Source organism: Choristoneura fumiferana, chromosome 16, assembly GCF_025370935.1.
Source record: "Choristoneura fumiferana chromosome 16, NRCan_CFum_1, whole genome shotgun sequence".
NCBI lineage: Eukaryota > Metazoa > Arthropoda > Insecta > Lepidoptera > Tortricidae > Choristoneura > Choristoneura fumiferana.
The window spans coordinates 11,674,022-11,694,395 of NC_133487.1; the positions used below are offsets into that span (position 1 = coordinate 11,674,022).

Consider the following 20,374-nt stretch of genomic DNA (forward strand, 5'->3'; position numbering starts at 1 on the left):
CTAGGTTATGTTAGTTTTATAACAATCCTAAAGAACTTACAGTAAAAAATCGTCGTAGAAAATCGTTGCTGGAATAATATCCCCCACCACTCCGAAACATTGAGTCAAAATCAAACTTTCGTATTAAGCTCAGATTGCACTTATTGTCTCTCCAGAGACTCTTATCTTGAACTTTTCTGAACCCCCCTCACCTCACACTTTTTTTCTGACATTTTAAATAATAATAATAAATACTTAAATAAATTTTGCTACTTTACGATCCCACTGAATAATAAAACTCATTTGATGACGAGATTGCGCTGAGTTTATCACGTTGGTCGGCGCCCTTACTCGGTATGGGTACTGGCAGAATACCAGCGCTGCGGCTTACCGCAGCACAATGCTGAGCCAGCGCCTGTTCTTCAGTGCATCACATGGCTTCTCATTTATGTGTCTGATCTGTTTAATTGTTATTTAATTTATGTTTTTATTTAATTGTTAGTTACTAAGCCATGTCTTTGTTTTGAAGAATAAAGATTATATCTATCTATCTATCTATCTTCATCCATATGAAACAGTTGGGAAATGAATCATTCGGGAAAAATATTTCCGGCGGGAAATTAGAGAACACTACCTACTTCCTATCCAGTTCCTGTGAAATATGCGGTAGTCGATAACTCGGTCGACATACAGCGTGAAAACGAATGAAAACGGTTCCCCGAATACGGACACTACTTATGCGTTGGAAATCTACCGCACCCGCATGCGGGCCCTATATCGACCAATGCAAGTGAGCCATTAAGCTTGAAGAGGTAACAGACAGACATTTTGGAATTTATAATATTAGTAAGGATAAGGATTAGGTAGGTAGCTCTCTCTCAATTCTCTTATTTATCATATATTTCATATCTAAAAATTTACCCGCGGCTTTGCGCCCATAAATGGGGGATTTCAGTAACGTTGCGTAAAAATCTATCTAAATACAAACCAAATTTAATCCAAAAATATCGAGCCATTTTAGCCACATACTCACAAACTTCGCTTTTATAATAATAGTAGGAATGGCAGAATGTATAATAATATAGCAAGGGGACAAAGGAAATCAGGCATAACAAACTGAACAACCGTATTAAACAAGATGTCACGGTAGATGATATTTTTGCCGTGAATTCCTTATTTATTGCTAACTAACTAATTTATTTCTTATTTTATGAAATATCTTATTTCATTTCATTATATTCACAAATATTGCCTACCTACTTAAATACACTATTAACATCAAATATGTATACATCATTTGCCTATCTATTTCTTAGAATCTAACTTCACCTTTTTTCCGAATTGTTCACCTTCTTCAATCGTGGTCATTAATTCACAGCCTTTAGTTTCTGGCAGCAGAAATGTAACAAAGCCAGCTATTAACGGTAAGATAGCAAAGCCAACTGGTGGCATCCATAGAGCAACGCTTCTCAGCTCTATCACGAAAGGAGCCATCATAGAACCGACTCGGGCCAACATGGACGAGAACCCGAGCGCGGCGTTTCTAACCACAGTCGGGAACAACTCAGTACAATACAAATATACTACGACGAAGTTAATAAAACTACAGACTACACCTATACTCGCGCATACGACGGAGCCCGGGCCTTCTGGCAGCACTGCCAGAACGAGCAAACAAATTGCGCAGATGAAGTTGAATATTACTAGTATAGTTTTTCTTCCTATCATTTTCATAAGTGGTATTGATAAGAATGTGCCAAGTAACGTGACGCTGGCACTAGCGGCGACGTTGACGAAGGCATTTCCACTCAGCTGACCCACGTACTGCGATACTCCGTAGAAGCAGTAACTGCACGCCAACCAGTTGAAGGCCATCGCTAATATGTTCTTTCGAATGTTCGGAGTGCGGAAGAGATCCACAATGTTTCCTTTCTTGAGTTGGTTTTTCTCAATAGCAGCTTGATAAGCCTCGATGTCGGCTTTTATGGTTTCCGTCGGACGCTTGTTTCTGAAAAGAACATCTCATTAATCGGACCGTACAATAGACTGTTACAAATACGAACAGCAATACATATACAGACAATACTACTTTTGTTCTGATATCCTGTCAATCGTTCAAAGGTTAACTGGAAGAGATCTCTTTAAGGGATAAATTCTCCTTTGTACATCTTATTATCGTGATTTGTACGTCATAACATAATAATAGTCTATGTCTAACTGTGACTTACCTATATGCCTACTTGAGTAGGTGGTAATAAGTATTTTTTAGGCAGAACAAATAGATAGGCTAAAATGTTTAGACACACTCAACAATGAGGGTTTTTCGTCAGGCGAAATATCGCTAGATGGCGCTAGTATCGCGAGGCACGTTTGACATTTCTGTCACGCTTGTGATTATTTGTAACATAGTTTCATACAACCCAAGGTATCCTGACAGATTAGATTTACCTAAGATAAATACAAAAATGAAAAAAGGAATAGTTTCATACAGTGCATAAGACGAAAACTGAATTGTTCTGTTGGCTTCACAAGAAATGTTATTACTCTCTTGGATAATATGTAAATAATTAATAATTTAATAATTATTTTATTTTTATCACAGACATTTTTGTTGCAAAAGGTCCTTATAATAGATGGCACTAAATAAATGGATATTGAGATAGATTGCAGGTGGTAGGACCTTATGCAAGGTCCGCCCGGATTGCTACCACCATCTTGCTCGCTTATCCTGCCGTGAAGCAGCAGTGCTTGCACTGTTGTGTTTCGGCGTGGAGAGTAAGACAGCCGGTGAAATAACTGGCACTTGAGGTATCCCATCTTAGGTCTCTAACACGCATCTGCAATACCCCGGTGTTGCAGATGTTTATGGGCGGTGGTGATCTCTTACCATCAGGAGACCCACTTGCTCGTTTGCCATACAGTCAAATAAAAAATAAAAAAAAGATAGATAGATAGATAGTTAATATAGTAAATCTCAATATTTGCATGACTTATAAAGTTTGAATGTATGAGACTCATAAAACATTGAACATCATGTAATGTACTACATTTAAGGCAAACAAATAAATTTCATTTCCTTTCATTTCATTTAGATAAATATCTAAATGAGCCAATCGCAAGCAAGACTGAAACGTCGATCGGACCCCACGATACTAACGCCATCTAGCGAAATTTCGCCTGACGAAAAACCCTCATTTCAATTTCGTCATAGTGACATCTTATCGTATAACTCACATCGTTGCCACGCGTTCTAATATCTTGACAGCCTCGTCAGTTCTTTTCACCGCTATCAACCAACGTGGAGTTTCGGGGATTAAGAAGAAGTAACTCAGAAGTACTATCGCAGGTATTGAAATTGCAAGTTGAAAATTGGAGTAATCCCTGCAGAAGTATCCGAAGACGGGTAGAAGTATGTGGCCCAAATTGAATGGCACTTGATAGAGAGCTGAGATGACGTCGCGATACTGGGTGCCGACAAATTCCATGACGATGACGAAGCCGGTGACCATGGTGCCGCCAACTGACATGCCGACCAGCAGCCGGAGGAACGTGAATGTCCAAAATCCGGGCACGAAGGCTGCGGCTATTCCCATTGTCACCTGGATGACGACTGCTACGAGTAGAGGAGATTTTCGGCCGAATCTGAAATTAATTATTACCTGTTATTATTTATTAATTAATTTTCAAATTTATATATGTAAGAACGATATAAAATATACTGCACTGCTTTTCATGACGAGTTGAAAGAGATACACAACAGGTATACGTAAGGACCTGTACTCACTGCGAATTTTTAACGCGCGTTTTTTTCTCGCAATTCTCTAACACATTTAATCTTATCCGAGTATCCGCACTGACGGTAAAAAAATCGCGAAGAAATTGTATTGTGTTGTTGTAATTGTATTGTATTGCACGGAATATAATTCGCGTGAATACATATTCGCAGTGCGGGCAGGACTTCGTTAACTGTATCTGCCTGTTTACATGCAGCAACCTCGTCTACATTCCTGTATGGTCCATAACTCCACTGGGGTACTTGTACTATTACTTATTCTGTGACTGGGGTCCAAATTCCTCATGTCTTAGACGTGTCTTAATTTGTTTTATTTTAAAGCGTTTAAAAAATAAAATCCTGTTAGGAATATGAAGGGGTCGAAAGCGGACACAAAAGTGTGGCCAAGGTAAGACCACTAGGATGATGCAGTAATGTATTAATTAGTTAAGGGTCTATATTGTAAGCCATCTTAGAACTCTTGAGCGCCAAATGAATAATTAGGACTCAAAGTGGTTGCCATGGCCATGGATCATCATCTTCGTAGGGGTCTATGGTTACAGTAGTGAGCGATATGATAATGTGGAAGAGTCAAGACAGTGAACGATGGTAATATGGACAAATTAAGAAGTTGATTATATAAGAATGAGGACAAGTCATAACATTGGACCATAGCAATACGGACAAGTTAAGAAACGAACAAAATAAGGAAGCGCGGAAATTATCCTACATCGAAATTGTTGTTGTTTCTTTAAAAAAAATATGGCTCTGTCCATTCGAGGACAATTTTGCCAGTATCTAGTAGTTTTTGCCGTTGTACGGTAAAAAAATTCTAGAAAACGAAATATGAGAGGTAATGGTGGATGAACGACCCTAATCGAAATATTTAACAAGCTCAATGTCACCTGTCAGACGCCATTCCAAACAACACGCTGCCGAGTAATGTGCCCAATTGAAACAGTGTTTGTGTAAAACTAGTCAGCCACTTCCTCTCACATATTAAGTCCCATTCCATAATAATGCTCCGGCTAAATATGGATGTGTCATATTCCGGATTTGGGCAAGGACACGTCTCGTTGCCTGTGTCTGGACAGATATAGTTGAGTTTCGGAGCAAGGAACAGAATCGCCATTTGATGGAAGGCGACTGGGAACTTTGTTAAGAATATGAGGAGGCATAACGTCAGTTGGTATCTGCCAAAGGAACCAGTTATTCGCTGAATTAGATCTTGCTGCACTGGTTTTGGTAGCGGCTTGTCACCTGAAAAAAAAACATCAGACTTTATTCTTAAGAAAGAATAGAGAGATGGTCAAGTAGCAATAGTTTATCAGCTCTAATCTATCTTCGTAAAAATGAGTTTGAAATAATCATAAGGGGTATTTCGCTCACAGGCCATAAATGTAAATAGATCGAAGTCTGTGATTTCACTATTATTACCTACTTGTATTATGTACAATTTGGCTTGGTGTCTACCAAAATTTGGCTTTGGAACCCTTAAATTGTCAAAAATTAAAGAAGTTGATGACTCAAACCTCGTCATTACAGTACGATTACTTGCTACACTTGACAAATGGGCGTGCCTTCAGTTAATTTTCAACTTTGAGATCATTCAAATAAAATAGTTTTTACATAATCTGTAAACTAAAAATGGCTTTATTTGTATGACGTCAAAGTTAAAAATTTACTGAAGGCACGCCCATCTGTCAAGTGTTAACTCGAATTAATCAAATTGTACCTTGTAGTCCAAAAAAATCTACAATAAAAAAACAATACAAAAAGGTAGGTAGTCTTAAATCATGTGCGTTGGGGCCAACACAATCTACTGTCGTATCGTATTTGTACGTAGCAACAGCCTAGGTTCTTATATCGTCCCTAAGCAATAAACTCTTTTATTTGAGAAGCATTAGATTACAATGACAACATACGATATGAACTACCGTCACACAGCCATGCTACGAGTATGAAGATATACATATATATACATGTTTATTTTAAGTGGATAGAAATACTTAAGTACCTGTTTGCATTTTTTTACGTAACAGAGAGATAACACTTCCCATTACATAGATCTATGTAAACGCTGTGAGTACATTGAACAACTACATATCTTATAAGACGAGAAGATCATAATACATAGTATATAGATACAGTCCACAACAATGACGGTATAGGTTTATCGTTATCGTATACATAGTATAAGAAGTCTAAATATGTGGAACACACCTTGCACACATAGATTCAAAATATGAGGACCGAGAAATATGATTGTTTACTTTAGAGGTCACTAGACCGATCGTAGCGGAGATCCTTGAGGGAAGCCACTATGTCCACCAGTCGACGTTTTCCGCCTGATATGATGATGATAATTATTATTGTTACTTTAAACGTATAGTTACTATATAAGTATAATATATCGTCGGGATAAAAGCAAAAAAGTTTCTCTCGTACGTAGGTAAATACTATCTTCAGTCATACATGCACTTTTACAAGGGATGGTTTTGACTTCATATTTATTTATTGAATCAGGCCTGCTTTGCAAAGGTTCATATCAATGAAATACATAACCCTCCTTCAGTGGCTCTGAGGATGAACTCGGGTTGAGTTCGAAACGTGTTTCGCACGTTTCAGTGTAGTGGTGGTGACAGTTGGGTTTGTGTGATGGTGTGTTACACAGTGTGAAAGTGAAGCTGCATAAACACACATTTGTTGCATAGACGAGCTATCATAAGGTCGCGGGTGTGCAAAGTAACCTGTTTTTAGTTCATTAACTTCATAATTTGTCGTCAGATACCTCCGCGGAAATATTCAATGCTGGGGTCGAGGATCAGATATTTGTAATAAGTAATAGAAATAATTTCCCTTGATTTGGCTTGAGCCCTTTTGAAGGGTGCATATTTTCTGCAAACGACCCTTCATCTTTGCCGTTCAACAGATGCCTGGCAATCTCGTTTATGTATGATTTTATATTTGTATCTCTTGAAATTGAAGATATCAATTAATTCCCCTTGTACTTTTGTCATGGTCAGGTAATATACATCAGTTGCAGTAGGGGGCAGGGAGTGTCATTATGTGATCGTTTATGTAACTATAGGTAGTTATGTGGTTATACGGACGAGTAATGGTGCCTATTGTCCGCATGATGTACATAATAAAAGCTATAACACAAAATCGTAAAATGTTTATCATCTCAGCATGACGGACATTTGCTGTTTTTAGGGTTTCGTACATACATGGTACCAATGGAACTCTAATTCTAAGGCTGCGCTATATGTTCGTTCGTCTAAGAGCTGTTTTTTTTTAACCGTTATAGGGTAAACGCTAGAATTTTTAGGGTTCCGTAGCCAAAATGGCAAAAAATGAACCCTTATAGTTTCGCCATGTCTGTCTGTCTGTCTGTTTGTCCGTCTGCGGTTTTGCTCAGGGACTATCAATGCTAGAAAGCTGTAATTTTGCACGGATATATATGTAAACTACGCCGACAAAATGGTACTTACAATAAAAAAATTAAAAACATTTTTAGAGTAGATTTTTTTTCTCTACCAACCCTGTAGGGTGGGGTATCGTTGAACAGGTCTTAAAACTATTAGGGGTTTGCTAAAACGATTTTTCGATTCATTGATTTGTTTGCAAAATATTCAACTTTAAAGTGCAAATTTCATGAAAATCGAGCGCCCTTCGCCCCCCTCTCTAAAAGTGGTGGGTGGAAATTTTTTTAAAAGTTCAGGATGGTAGTAAGTATATCAAACTTTCAAGGAAAACTATAACGGCTAAGTTTGCTTGAGAATTATTAGTAGTTTAAGAGTAAATTGCAGCCTAAGGTATAAAATATACCTAAACTTGGAATATTCCGTACAAAATACGAAATCCCTAGAAAAACATTACTTAATTATTTCGTAATGGCTACAGAACTCTATTTCGGGCGTGTCCGACACGTTTTTGGCCGGTTTTTTACTTACAACATAACGTCGAGTCTGGATGCTCAGTATGTATCTATCTGTATGTTTTTCTGTTTGCGCTTGTATCTATATTAAGTAAGCTTTGCTTAGTGTGAGACTAGGTCAATTAGTGTAAATTATTTCACGATATCATTTGGTATTTTATTATAATAATATTAAAGAAAAAATAAAATAAAAAAACTATTAACTTCTCCAAGTTTTTTCGAAAAGTTAACGGTTATTTAGAAAAGATTATTTTATTTAGATATCCGTATCTTTATAGAAACTCATAGATTACTTTTCTTACAAAATACTAAAATCTTAGCCGCTAAACTCACAAACTTTTTCACAAGTGTTCCTTACGTGTCATCGCTAATAAAGGCAGTGATGTCATTTTTGGAAATTCACATAGTAATTTAGTAAAACCATAGAGGTCCGATTCGACTGCCAGATTTAACGGTATATAGTGTAGCTCTTGATGATCATTAATACCTAATAAATAGATAGTAATAAATTCTTGGGACAATTGACACCAATTGACCTTATCCCAAACAAAGCATAGCTTGTAAATACTATGACTATATTAGAGGGGTAGGCTATACACAATTACTCGTATATAGATAAATACATATTGAACGTCCAAGACTCGAGAATTTGTATTAATATTAATTCATACAGATCTGCCCCGACCGGGGATCGAACCCGGAACTTCAAGCTTCATATTCAGGTTCTCTGACCGCTTTGCTAACCGGTCGTCAATCTTTATCTTTACAGATGATTGAAACGAGAACACGCCTAACGAAGTCTACTGATAGCTGATAGATAGCATAGGTAACTACCATTATCATATACCTACGGAGAAATTATGGTGGCAGTCGAATAACAAAACCTAAGCCACAGAATATATAATAGTACTAACGTACAGAATGGCCACGCTCCGCCCCGCACCAGTTAGAGTTACCCCACCCCTCAAGCGCAGATTGTAGGAAAACCGCAGGAAAGCAGTCGGGTATTCCTATACATTAAAATACTCTTTAAGTCGGGTGCGCAACACGATATATGTCGGCCGCACGGCATTAAGTTCGGGAGCAATCATTTTGCGAGATCGTAACGGCATTACGGCACCCTACCTACTTCCTTTTTCTAAATAAATACCTAGTTATTTCTGAAATTAACGCGATTAATACATGAAATAACTACCTACCGAATGATTCTTTTAAGTTTGTAGTCGTATGTAATTGAAAATAATAATGCTTAAAATACGCAGACAGACACATTTTAAGTAGGTTTAAATAAATCGAGGATATTCTGGCAGAACCGGGTAAGTGCTCCGTTTTTCCAGAATACCCTCGAAATCTTATTGGTAAGATTAACTATTACATTTATTTGCACATATCTAAGCCATACCTACATATGAGTACCTTTAAATGTCATTGGTAGCACTTATAGTACTATACGGTTTTGTAATAGTCAGCCCTGTGCAGCTTACGCACACATTGACGCGTATACAGACGTCGTCGTGCCTATGTAGATTCAAGAACGCGTATTTTGTACGGCGTGGCCGCCCTGTGCCTAAGCCCCAAACGGTTTTCTCGTTTGCACGAGTAGCCCATTAGTTAATATCCACATCCACTCATATTGATTCGTATCAATTTATCTCTGTTCCGCAATTACACTTGCACACTAAGTACACTGATTAAATAAGCTTGCTCATTAAATCTAAATTACTTTCTGTTCGATGCAATACTTTTTTTTAGAGTTCAATCGGCAAAAAGTTATGGGATTAAATACTTTATTGTCTGTCCGTAGGTAGGTACCGTCCGTCTGTCAATACCCTTTATAACCCCCAAAAAGAGGGGTGTTATAAGTTTGACCGCTATGTGTGTCTGTGTGTGTCTGTATGTGGCACCGTAGCTCTTAAACGGGTCGACCAACTTGAATGCGTTTTTGTTTTATTTGAAAGCAGGTTTCCTAGCAATGGTTCTTAGACATGTTTCATCAAAATCAGTTCAGCCATTTTTGAGATATTAAACTTTGAAGTGACAAAGTCGGGGGTTCCCCTACTTTTTGTTGGTTAGGTTATCAGGAATGCATGGAGTGGAGTTATCAACCTGAAATTAATAACAATACTCAAGTATACTACCCCTTAAGGTAGTCAAAAAATCGAACTTCTAATTCAACGCAATAAAAGTTGCAGCCATTAAAATGGGTACATCTTTTCATGGAAATTATCAAAACTTATTAAGATAAGTACTTCAAGTTGTCCTAGAAACAGGAAATTTGGTATGAAGGTATCTTGAAGCACTAACCAATAAGAAAAGTCCGAAAATCTATTTTTCACTTCTCATGCTCGTAAAGTTCGTGTTTATGCTATATCTAGACGACATAAAATAACTTTTTATGCTCTAGTGCATAAAATAAAATCTGGTCTGGTATTACACATTAAGCAATTTTTATCCCGATATTCATACGGGATAGGGATAAAATCCTGAAATTTCAACCGCTGGGTTTAGTATTAAAATTTTGGATAGTTGTTCTTGAAACAACCTCAATGAAAACCACCTCTAAATTTTGGGAATTCCCAGAGGATTTTTTTAAAATCCCGGAATTTCAAAATTATGATTGATTTTTTGGAGTCTTTTTGTGTATTTTTATTTCAATTCCAAATTTGTTACTTTTACGGGTAGGTATATCTCGTGAAAACCATCGAATAAAACAAAAATCGAAAAATACAAACTGAGACATGGATGCACAGAAAAACCAGAAAAAGAGACCAGCGCTGGGATCGAACCCAGGTCCTCAGCAATCCGTGCTGCGTGCTATAACCCCTCCACCACCGCTGGACAGGAGTCTAGACACAAATTTCTCCTATGCACACAATCTCAGATTGCTTTTATCTACTACGCTACTTAAACAGCAGCACTAGCGACATCTACGTTTCGCTCGCATCGAGAGACGTCACATTCTTTCGGAACTAACCGCTCACCCAGACAAGAGATGTCGCTACTAATGAACTAAAATAATTTCCTTGCTCACCCGCGACCTTACGATAGCTAAGCTTATGCAAAATATGCGTGTTCATGCAGTTCCTCCACCTCCACACTGTAAGAACACACACAAATCACACAAACCCATCTATCACCACCACCACACTACACTGACGCGTTTCGAACTCAAACAGAGCTCATCTTCAGAGTGACACAACCGTACACCATGCTACCAGTTGTTAGACTAACGAACCACAACCACCGTTTTAACTTGTCACTGTAACTCCCCAAGTACCCACATACGTTTTATGAAACAAAACAAAACTACCCACAAATTATTAATAAAAATTTTTAACCGTCCTTCAAAACTATCTTGATTTTTTATTTATTTACTGTCAAAGCATGTTTTATTAACTACCATTGCTGAAATTAGATCCAAGCCGTAGCAAGGGAGATGAAACTAAATTTACCTGCTCATTAATAATAGACCCCATAGTGTTGTATCTAATTATCTCCATGCATTCTAAAACATCGAGACGAAACCCCTTGCCACAATAATGTAACACTTCATACGAATCGGAGTCCGATAAAGAATGATTTAGTTCCAACAAATGTTTGGCAAAATTCGAAGAATTAAAAAAAAAAAAAATTAAAAAAATTAAAAAAAAAAAAAATTAAAAAAAAAATTAAAAGAAAAAGAAAAATTAAAAGAAAAATTAGAAGAAAATTAGAAGATTTTTATAGGAATGAGCATCCTGATAAGTCGAATTTTGCCAAACATTTGTTGGAACTAAATCATTCTTTATCGGACTCCGATTCGTATGAAGTGTTACATTATTGTGGCAAGGGGTTTCGTCTCGATGTTTTAGAATGCATGGAGATAATTAGATACAACACTATGGGTCTATTATTAATGAGCAGGTAAATTTAGTTTCATCTCCCTTGCTACGGCTTGGATCTAATTTCAGCAATGGTAGTTAATAAAACATGCTTTGACAGTAAATAAATAAAAAATCAAGATAGTTTTGAAGGACGGTTAAAAATTTTATTAATAATTTGTGGGTAGTTTTGTTTTGTTTCATAAAACGTATGTGGGTACTTGGGGAGTTACAGTGACAAGTTAAAACGGTGGTTGTGGTTCGTTAGTCTAACAACTGGTAGCATGGTGTACGGTTGTGTCACTCTGAAGATGAGCTCTGTTTGAGTTCGAAACGCGTCAGTGTAGTGTGGTGGTGGTGATAGATGGGTTTGTGTGATTTGTGTGTGTTCTTACAGTGTGGAGGTGGAGGAACTGCATGAACACGCATATTTTGCATAAGCTTAGCTATCGTAAGGTCGCGGGTGAGCAAGGAAATTATTTTAGTTCATTGATATGGACCTCCGCAAAGTAACGCCTGATTCAATAAATTATGTCGCTACTAAGCAATCAAACTTATGATTGGTTTTTTGGAGTCTTTTGTATTTTTTATTTCAACTCCAAATTTGTTACTGTTACGGGTATTCCGTGAATGAAAACCATAAAACCATAAACCATAAAAACCATTTCGATATACGGATATAGTATAAAACTCGAGCATTAAACCCACTTTCCCCTCGAAGTGTCTATCCACCCTCGCCGTACCTTCTCGGGTGGCTATATGAACGTCTTAGGTAAAATGGCTCGTTTTATGCTCTTGTTGTACATCTCATCATCATCATCTCAAGCCTCTCTCAACCAATTTGGTGTAAGCCTCCTTCGGGTTTCTCCACGTCGCTCTATTCTGAGCCGTCTGCATCTAGTTACTGCCCGCAACTCCCCCGATGTCATCCCTTTAATTTGTGCATCTGAGGTCTTCCAACCGGTCTCTTACACCCCCGGTCTTGTTGTACGATCTACTATTATGAATGTACTAATCTACGTCAGTATAACCAATCTAAAATTACCTCATACTGCGTACATTTTACTCAGGATCTCTGTTAACGCTGGATATTTATAGAAACATAAAATTCAGAACATGAAACTACTGTGAGACTCACTGATATTTAAAGAATAAACCCGGATAACTCACGTCTTAAATCGAGTTTAGCTGCAGCAGAACGGTGGTGTGCAGTGCGCGTTTTGCGCGTTGCTATTATGGGAAGGGCTACGAATTGGGACGAAACATTTCGGGCTAAACTCGATTTAAAACGTGAATTATCCGGATTTATCTCATTAAATTATAATAAAAGTAAGTAAATAAATATGCACTCATTAATTAAAAAAATTACAATTCTATACACATTACCTAATTGAAACAAAAGATAAATCCTAAATATCCTAAAATAAAACAAAAATGACAAATTAAATAAAATAACAAATCAAACTACAAATGAACACAAAAAGTCAAGGAAACCGAACAATGTCAAATAAAATAAAAATAAAATAAAATAAAAAAAAAAACAAATAATGATTGGTTTTTTGGAGTCTTTTTGTATTTTTTATTTCAACTCCAAATTTGTTACTTTTACGGGTATCCCGTGAAACCATATCGAAAAAAAAAACAATCATAATTTGATTGCTTAGTAGCGACATCTCTTGTCTGGGTGAGCGGTTGGTTCCGAAAGAATGTGACGTCTCTCGATGAGAGCGGAACATAGTTGTCGCTAGTGCTGCTGCATAAGTAGCGTAGTAGAAATAAGCAACCTGAGATATGTATGCATAGGAAAAATTCGTGTCTAGATTCCTGTCCAGCGGTGGTGTAGGGGTTATAGCACGCAGCACGGATTGCTGAGGACCTGGGTTCGATTCCCAGCGCTGGTCTCTTTTTCTGGTTTTTCTGTGCATCCATGTCTCAGTTTGCATTTTCGAAAAAAAACAACTTAAACCTATATAACACAAAGTACAAAATAAGACCTAAACTACAAGCTAAGAACCACGTTACCATACCATTCCGCTTCGTACCCGGCTCGGTACAGTTAAATTAAATAGTTTCTATAAGATCAGCATAAGATTAAGATGGATGTAAGAAATAATTCTTACTCCATCTTATGTACCTAATGAAAAATTCGATGGTGCGGAACGTCCATGTGAGCCCATCTTTCAATGGACTATTTATTTTAGTCTTACGTATACTCAAATTCGCAATGAACGCAGTTGTTCAAACAATAATATGGCATAACGAATGTCATTCAGCACACTGCCAAAAGAAATCTTCGCTGCTTGGGCAAGTGAGTTCTTGAAAAAGAACAAAACTAAACCGGTGGCTAAAAACGAATCCTGAATGCTTATTGTTTAGAGCATGAACAGTATTTCAAATTGAAGGTTTTCATCTACTAGCGGTAATGTTAGCACGGGTGAGACTATTTACCGGCACGGACAATACCGACATGGAAATACAGACCCGATATTTCGTGCCGCCCATACAAACTGGTGTCAAACTGACAATAGTTTCTATGGGCGTGTCACAAAATATCATGTCGGTATTGTACGTCCGGGAAATAGTGTCACCCGTTATCACCATTTACCTATCACTATTTTCATTAAGATGATGTCGATGCCTTATGCTTGTCTAACGCCCTCCGAATTACAATCGTTTTCTCCACTTCTTTCTGTCACAGGGTTTAGGATAAGAGTAAAATGAGATGGCGCATCTCTTGCTCCCATCGCGCGTTATACAATGCGGCTTCTGATCGTGTCGACTGAAGCGTTTAATCCGCAAACAGAGATTTATTTAGAGAATACAGCAGTTCAAGTTTTGTCCATTACAATCAGAGGCATTATTGTCTGACGCACTCGGAATCTCAATCTGTTTGATCACTTCTTTCTGTCACACGATATAGGATGATGAAAGAAAGAGAGGTGAATGCGATCACGAACGTTGGTACGTTAGATAATTCTGACCACGGGTGACAATTTTGGACGCAAACTAGTTAAACGATATGGGGTGATATATAAGTAGTGAATAATGTGCTTCCATCGTATTTTGTCGGATAGGTTGGTAATGCGAATCTGTTTATATCCGCGTTCTGCGTGTTTCTGCTCTTTAATTGTTGTTTTCTGCTCAAATATTACCCGGAACATACAACATATATAAATAAATGGTTTATGATCTTTATACGGCAGTAGTAAATAAACCCACATCCTCTTTACACAATGATAATACAATGACAATAAACGTTTCTTATTTCTTAAGTCATATTGGCGAGCAATTTATATACAGTCACGAGACTAATGCCGAGCTGCGACAAAACTGACAATCTACCACTTGAAATACAAGTATATGCCTACGCTGTACCGCTTTAAATAACAGCATACCTAGCTACTCGTCAGCAGTCGACAGCTAAAAGCAAAACCTATTTGCTTACTTATTTACTGCCATAATCCACGTTATTAAGTAAAGACGTAGGTAAGTACATAGATAAGATTGTTGTTTAGGTTTTTTCTTTGCTTCAAAATGTACTTACATATAAAACGTTTCGTTATAATGAAGTTTTTCCGACAGGTGTCATGTCGCTAGATGGCGTTAGTATCGTGAAATCCGTTTGACAATTCCGTCATGTTCGTGATTGGTTAAACAACTAAATGAGCCAATCGCAAGCAAGACTGAAACGTCAAACGGAGCTCACGATACTAACGCCATCTAGCGAAATTTCGCCTGTCAGAAAAACCCTTCATTATTGATGTACCCAATTTATCCATCTCAAAAAGGCAGAAAACATAGGGTATGGTTTTATTGATCACCTAATAAATGCGTTTTCGGCGACCTAATAGATAATATTTGTTCCTAAAATAGTGATATGTCACCTAAATTGAATGACCAAATAATATTAAAACGGTTACCTAAATATTATTTAAAAATTAATCGGAAATAAGTAGCTAATATTGATCATCAAATAATAATATTGGGTTCCAAAATAATAGATGTGGCACCAAAACTGAATCACCAAACAATATAGAAATGGCTTCCTAAAAATTAATTATAATCACTGGTAAATAATAATAATAATATCTTCTCACAAATTACACCAATCGACCCAGACCCAAACGTGACCAAACTAAGCAAATTTTGTTCTATGGGTGCTAAACAACGGGTAGACATACATACATATAATACTTAAATACATACAAATATCCAAGACTCAAGTATCTACTACAAACATTTATATGAATCATACAAGTATTAGCAAAAAAAATTCGGTTCTGGCACTTCGCCGGCCGCTGCCGCGGCACGCTCGCTTCGCTCGCTCGGCTCGCGCACTGAGGGTCGCAGTTCCAGCTAACACTCCTCGCTTCGCTCGTCGTCGTACCTAACCAGACCTGCCTTAGTGGAATAGGTCATCGAATTAAGGAGCTGATCTATTTATTAGGTGACAGATCTATTATTTTGGTGATCGAATTTTGATGATCAAACTTTAATTTAGGATACAGGTTTACCTACATTAATCTGATGACTCATACTTAGAGACAGATTTGATTAATTTGATGACCAATATATTTCTTAGGGATAGATATAATAACTAGGGTATCGCAGTTTAGCGAAAAATCTAAATTTAAGTGACAGAAAATATATTCCCGAAAACATATAGGTAGGTATTAAAAAATGTAAGATTTTGGCATCCTACTAATATTAAAAATGCAAAAATTAAACCTAAGCAACTTAGAAAAGTTGAAACCTCCACCATTGTCAGTTCAAGGTGCCTTGCAATATCTGAAAAACGGCTGAACCGATTTTTATCAAACAGCTAAGAACCACTGCAAGAAAATTTGCTTTAAAAAAAAACCGCAACGCATAGAAATCCGTCCATCGGTTTGAGAGCTACGATGCCACAGATAGACAGACAGAGTCAGACATTGGCGTCAAACTTATAACATCCCTCTTTTTGTGTCGAGGGTTAAAAACTAGATTTTTATACTTACATTATTTTGATGTATTAGGTAGGTACATATTATTAGTTAGGCAGTGGATAGCGATTTGAAAGTGCCATTACTTATTGTCTCGTTTACTGATAAAGAAGAGATCTAGAGACGCGGTAGCGTGTCAAGCCAAGTTCAAGCTAACAGAACTGGCGAGCAGCACCGTGTGTAATTTTACCCGAACAATTTGGAGCCACTTTTGACCCCCTCATAACTCAAAAACTTTTTCACATAAACATGTCAAATTTGGCTCATTTATTGAGACTTGTGAGATACATATGTGCGCTTACTTTCATAAACACACCTCGAACGGTTATTTCGAAATATACCTACCTACTTTCTCATTGATAACATTTATTTAAACAATGAATTTTTACATAAAAATAAAAACAAATTAACTAAAACGGGCTTCCTCTTCCAAAGGCAGCGCAGCGCGGGGCATTGTACCTAAGACGTTAGCGGCGTTGCCTTGTTGCACTGCGAGGCTCAGTCTTTGGGGGAAGAAAAAACCTACTCTTTGGTCGCCAGAGACGCCGATTAGTTTGTCCGACACTTCTTTCATAAACTTTTTTGTGTCGGACGACCAAGGCCCAAAGGCTTCGACCGCAAGTGCCCCAAAAAAGTAGTTGTCCTACGGTTATTTAGATATTATCATCCAAAAATCGACATTTTTATCGCTGACTCACCAATAGCTCAAAACTCTTATCCAATTCCAGATCACCTAGAAAGTTCACATTTGGCAATCAGAAACTAGTTTTTTTTTATCATTTTATTATAATTTCTAAATTAAACTATTTCTAAGATTGGTTTTTTGGAATCTTTTTGTAAGTATTTTTTATTTCAATTCCAAATTTTTTTTTGTTACTTTTACGGTCATCCCGTAAAACCTATATCGAAAATTACAAACTGAAATATAGATGCACTTAAAAACCAGAAAAATAAATCCAGCTCTGGGAATTGAACCCAGGTCCTCGGCATTCCGTGCCGTGTGCTATACCGCTATACCACCGCTGGACAACGATACAGACACGAATTTCTCCTATCTTAATCTTAATTTGATTGCTTAATAACGATATTAAAGTGTTATAAAACACTTTAATTGATCTTCAATTATAAGGCGAATTATTTTTTTATCAATCACCCGAGATGTCTCGGTTCGTTAAGGCCGCGTAAAGGTCACCAGCCTCAACCAGTACAGACGCAACAACGATCTTTATCGAGCAATTAATTAAATTATAATAACATATAAATTCCCGATGACTGTTTACCGTGCTACTTTACATAATTTGCTCTTTCTTCCTTAACTATCTCAACCTGATGTCTCAACGGACAGATACGGCAGGAAAAGTAAGTTGGTAAACGTTTTTAATGTGTTTTGGTGCCGTTGAAACCGACCTTATGACACAATTTATTTAATGTAAATATCTACTTTTATGGGTTTTATCGGCGCCATGTTTTGATACATAGTTTGACGTAAAAAAACATAAGACAATCGCAATACAAAATGTGTACGAGTACGAATAATAATGTATCCGAAATATTTCAACAGATACTTAAGTAGGTAGGTAGTTGACTTAGCTTGACTGAACACCTAAGCGGGGGTTTCACTTGGGCGTAGACAGGGGGAGGTTTTGGGAGTTTGGTTTTGTTTGTATCACCTAACTGTATTTTTGTTTCATTTCCTTGTATAATCCTCTTCGATATTGAAAAATCCTGAAAAACATTTACATAGGAGTTCACTTCCTGACATATTCCGGATTATTTTTAAGATAACTTGAAGGTACACTCGAACAAACTGATTAAAGTATTATGTTTTGGACCAAGTGATTAATAAGGGCATTATTTATAATGTCAACGTGAATTATAAACGGATTAAATATAGATCAGTGGAGCAAGGTGCTCCGTATAACTAATAACCCTGGAACAGTCACCAACACCAATATCTGACACAACACGCGTGCATAAATATTTGATACGACTCTATTTCTAGGGCCGGAAGGACGTGTCTGATATTTTTGCACGCTCCGCTATGGCAGATATTAATGCTGGTGACTGTACCTACAGGTACCTCGGTTTTGTTTTTAATTAAGTTTGTGGCCACGTGATTGCAAATACGAGTATGTATCCTCTGCATTCCGCAGAACAATTAAAAAACAATGAACACATTCGTCACATTAAAAGACAGGCAACAATCAATTTTTTTTTTGTCTAAAGAAAGTTTACGGATAGGTAATAGGTAACAGATAAGTGTGCGTAAAAAACGGGGTAAGTGCGTGTCGGACCACGCATAGTGTACCTAAGGTACCGTATTAAGTATTACGGCAAATATTCAACATTACGTTTTTGCGACCAGGACCTGTTACTTGTAGAACATAGTATTATACCACTTTGTCGGCGTGATGTTAAGAGTACGCGCGTTAACGATGCCAAATGCTGTTTTCTAGTACAAATAGTCTCAAATCGAAGCTACAAACTAATAGACACGTATTTCAAAACTATAAGAAGACGACGCCGGAGGTGTTTGAGCTATCCATCCTGCCGCTGGAGTCAAAGTCTCAAAGGGCTAACAATTTCAGCTCATTTAGTATGCAAGTGCCTGCCAAGCACCATCAGATGTTCCTGAGGTTCGGAGGGTGTGATGTTCCGTCGTTTCAGGGTAGCGACGAAGACTACTTTCAAAAATCCGTATTTCGTTTTTTTGTACATCATTTTTGTGTATTTTATAATGTATTTTTGTTTACCTATTATTTTTTTACAGCGCATATTGGTGTTTTAACTGTAATGCAGTATTTTTTCGTTGATAAATGAATCAATAAGGGTTCCATTTTTGCCATTTTCACTACGGAACTTTAGAAATTACAAATTACTTATTTATGTTAAAATGATTTTGCTCTAGTGTATTTTAAACTTGGTATGGTATAGGTAAGAGTTACAGAACTACACGATTGGATTTTTACTGTGCTCAATAAAGTACCTATACATGATTGAAACAAATAAAATAAACAAATTACCTACTAAACTGAAACTGTATGAACTAAACGGTATTTACCTACTTTTATTTATTTTAAGTCTGTTAGTATTAAAACCTAACTAATAAAAATCCAATCAATAAGATAGTCAAGTTAAATATTAATAAGAAAACAACAAAGTAACCTTCACTTAGTGCCATTGCAAACTTTCCAAGGTTCCTATAAAGTTGCAATTTGCGACATTGGGGTCAACAGCCGACCACTTGCCGCGTAGGTATAACTTTCTCCGCCACAATACGTACCGAGTTCACTATTGGGATCCTGTTTATCCATTTATAAAAGTTTGTCAAGTTAATAAGTCGTAATAAACACTTTATTTCCCGCGTTTATCGTGCCATGGAGACGTGTTGCCTGGCTGAGTTTTCCGAGCTACTAGCGATCAATTGCTGGACCGAGCGCGCTCTTTGTGTCGTTCACTTTGCGTGCACACCACAATGCTTTCACACCGCACCAATCGAAGCCGAACTTAAAGTTAACTTATCGACAGCTTATCATGATCATGAGATTAAGGTTCTATCTTACTTATTAGGTAACAGGCACTTCAGAAAAGGGCCGAAATTTTATAAAAGCCAATCGCTGCAATTTCCAGTTTTGAAGAAACTGCCTCGCCAAGGCTATAAGACTAATTTTAAATACCTAACAATGTATTTAATATTTTTGGGAATAAAATATTTTTTTAAAACCTATTAACTGTTTTTTTTAAATCTCATTATACCTCGAGGAGTTTACGCAAAATTATAAAATAAAGGGTACTTATGAGACTTATTGGTCCTCCGAGCCGGATGCCTTATTAAATTTTG

The 20,374-nt window shown here is 37.1% G+C and overlaps 1 protein-coding gene across 2 annotated transcripts; it reads right to left on the reverse strand.

Moving 5' to 3' along the window:
* Positions 1-1,108: 1,108 nt before the first annotated feature.
* LOC141436143 (organic cation transporter-like protein) lies at positions 1,109-20,015 on the reverse strand. 2 transcript variants are annotated; one of them, XM_074099019.1, is made up of 4 exons: positions 19,817-20,015; positions 4,657-5,011; positions 3,214-3,621; positions 1,109-1,987 (listed from the first exon to the last, which is right to left on the reverse strand). In XM_074099019.1, exons 1-4 carry the CDS (start codon positions 19,845-19,847, stop codon positions 1,285-1,287), a joined length of 1,497 nt encoding a protein of 498 aa, XP_073955120.1. In that variant the 5' UTR covers positions 19,848-20,015; the 3' UTR covers positions 1,109-1,284. The 2 variants fall into 2 exon arrangements, with proteins under 2 accessions (XP_073955120.1, XP_073955121.1); XM_074099020.1 differs by lacking the exon at positions 19,817-20,015 and adding an exon at positions 19,699-19,792.
* Positions 20,016-20,374: the final 359 nt, after the last annotated feature.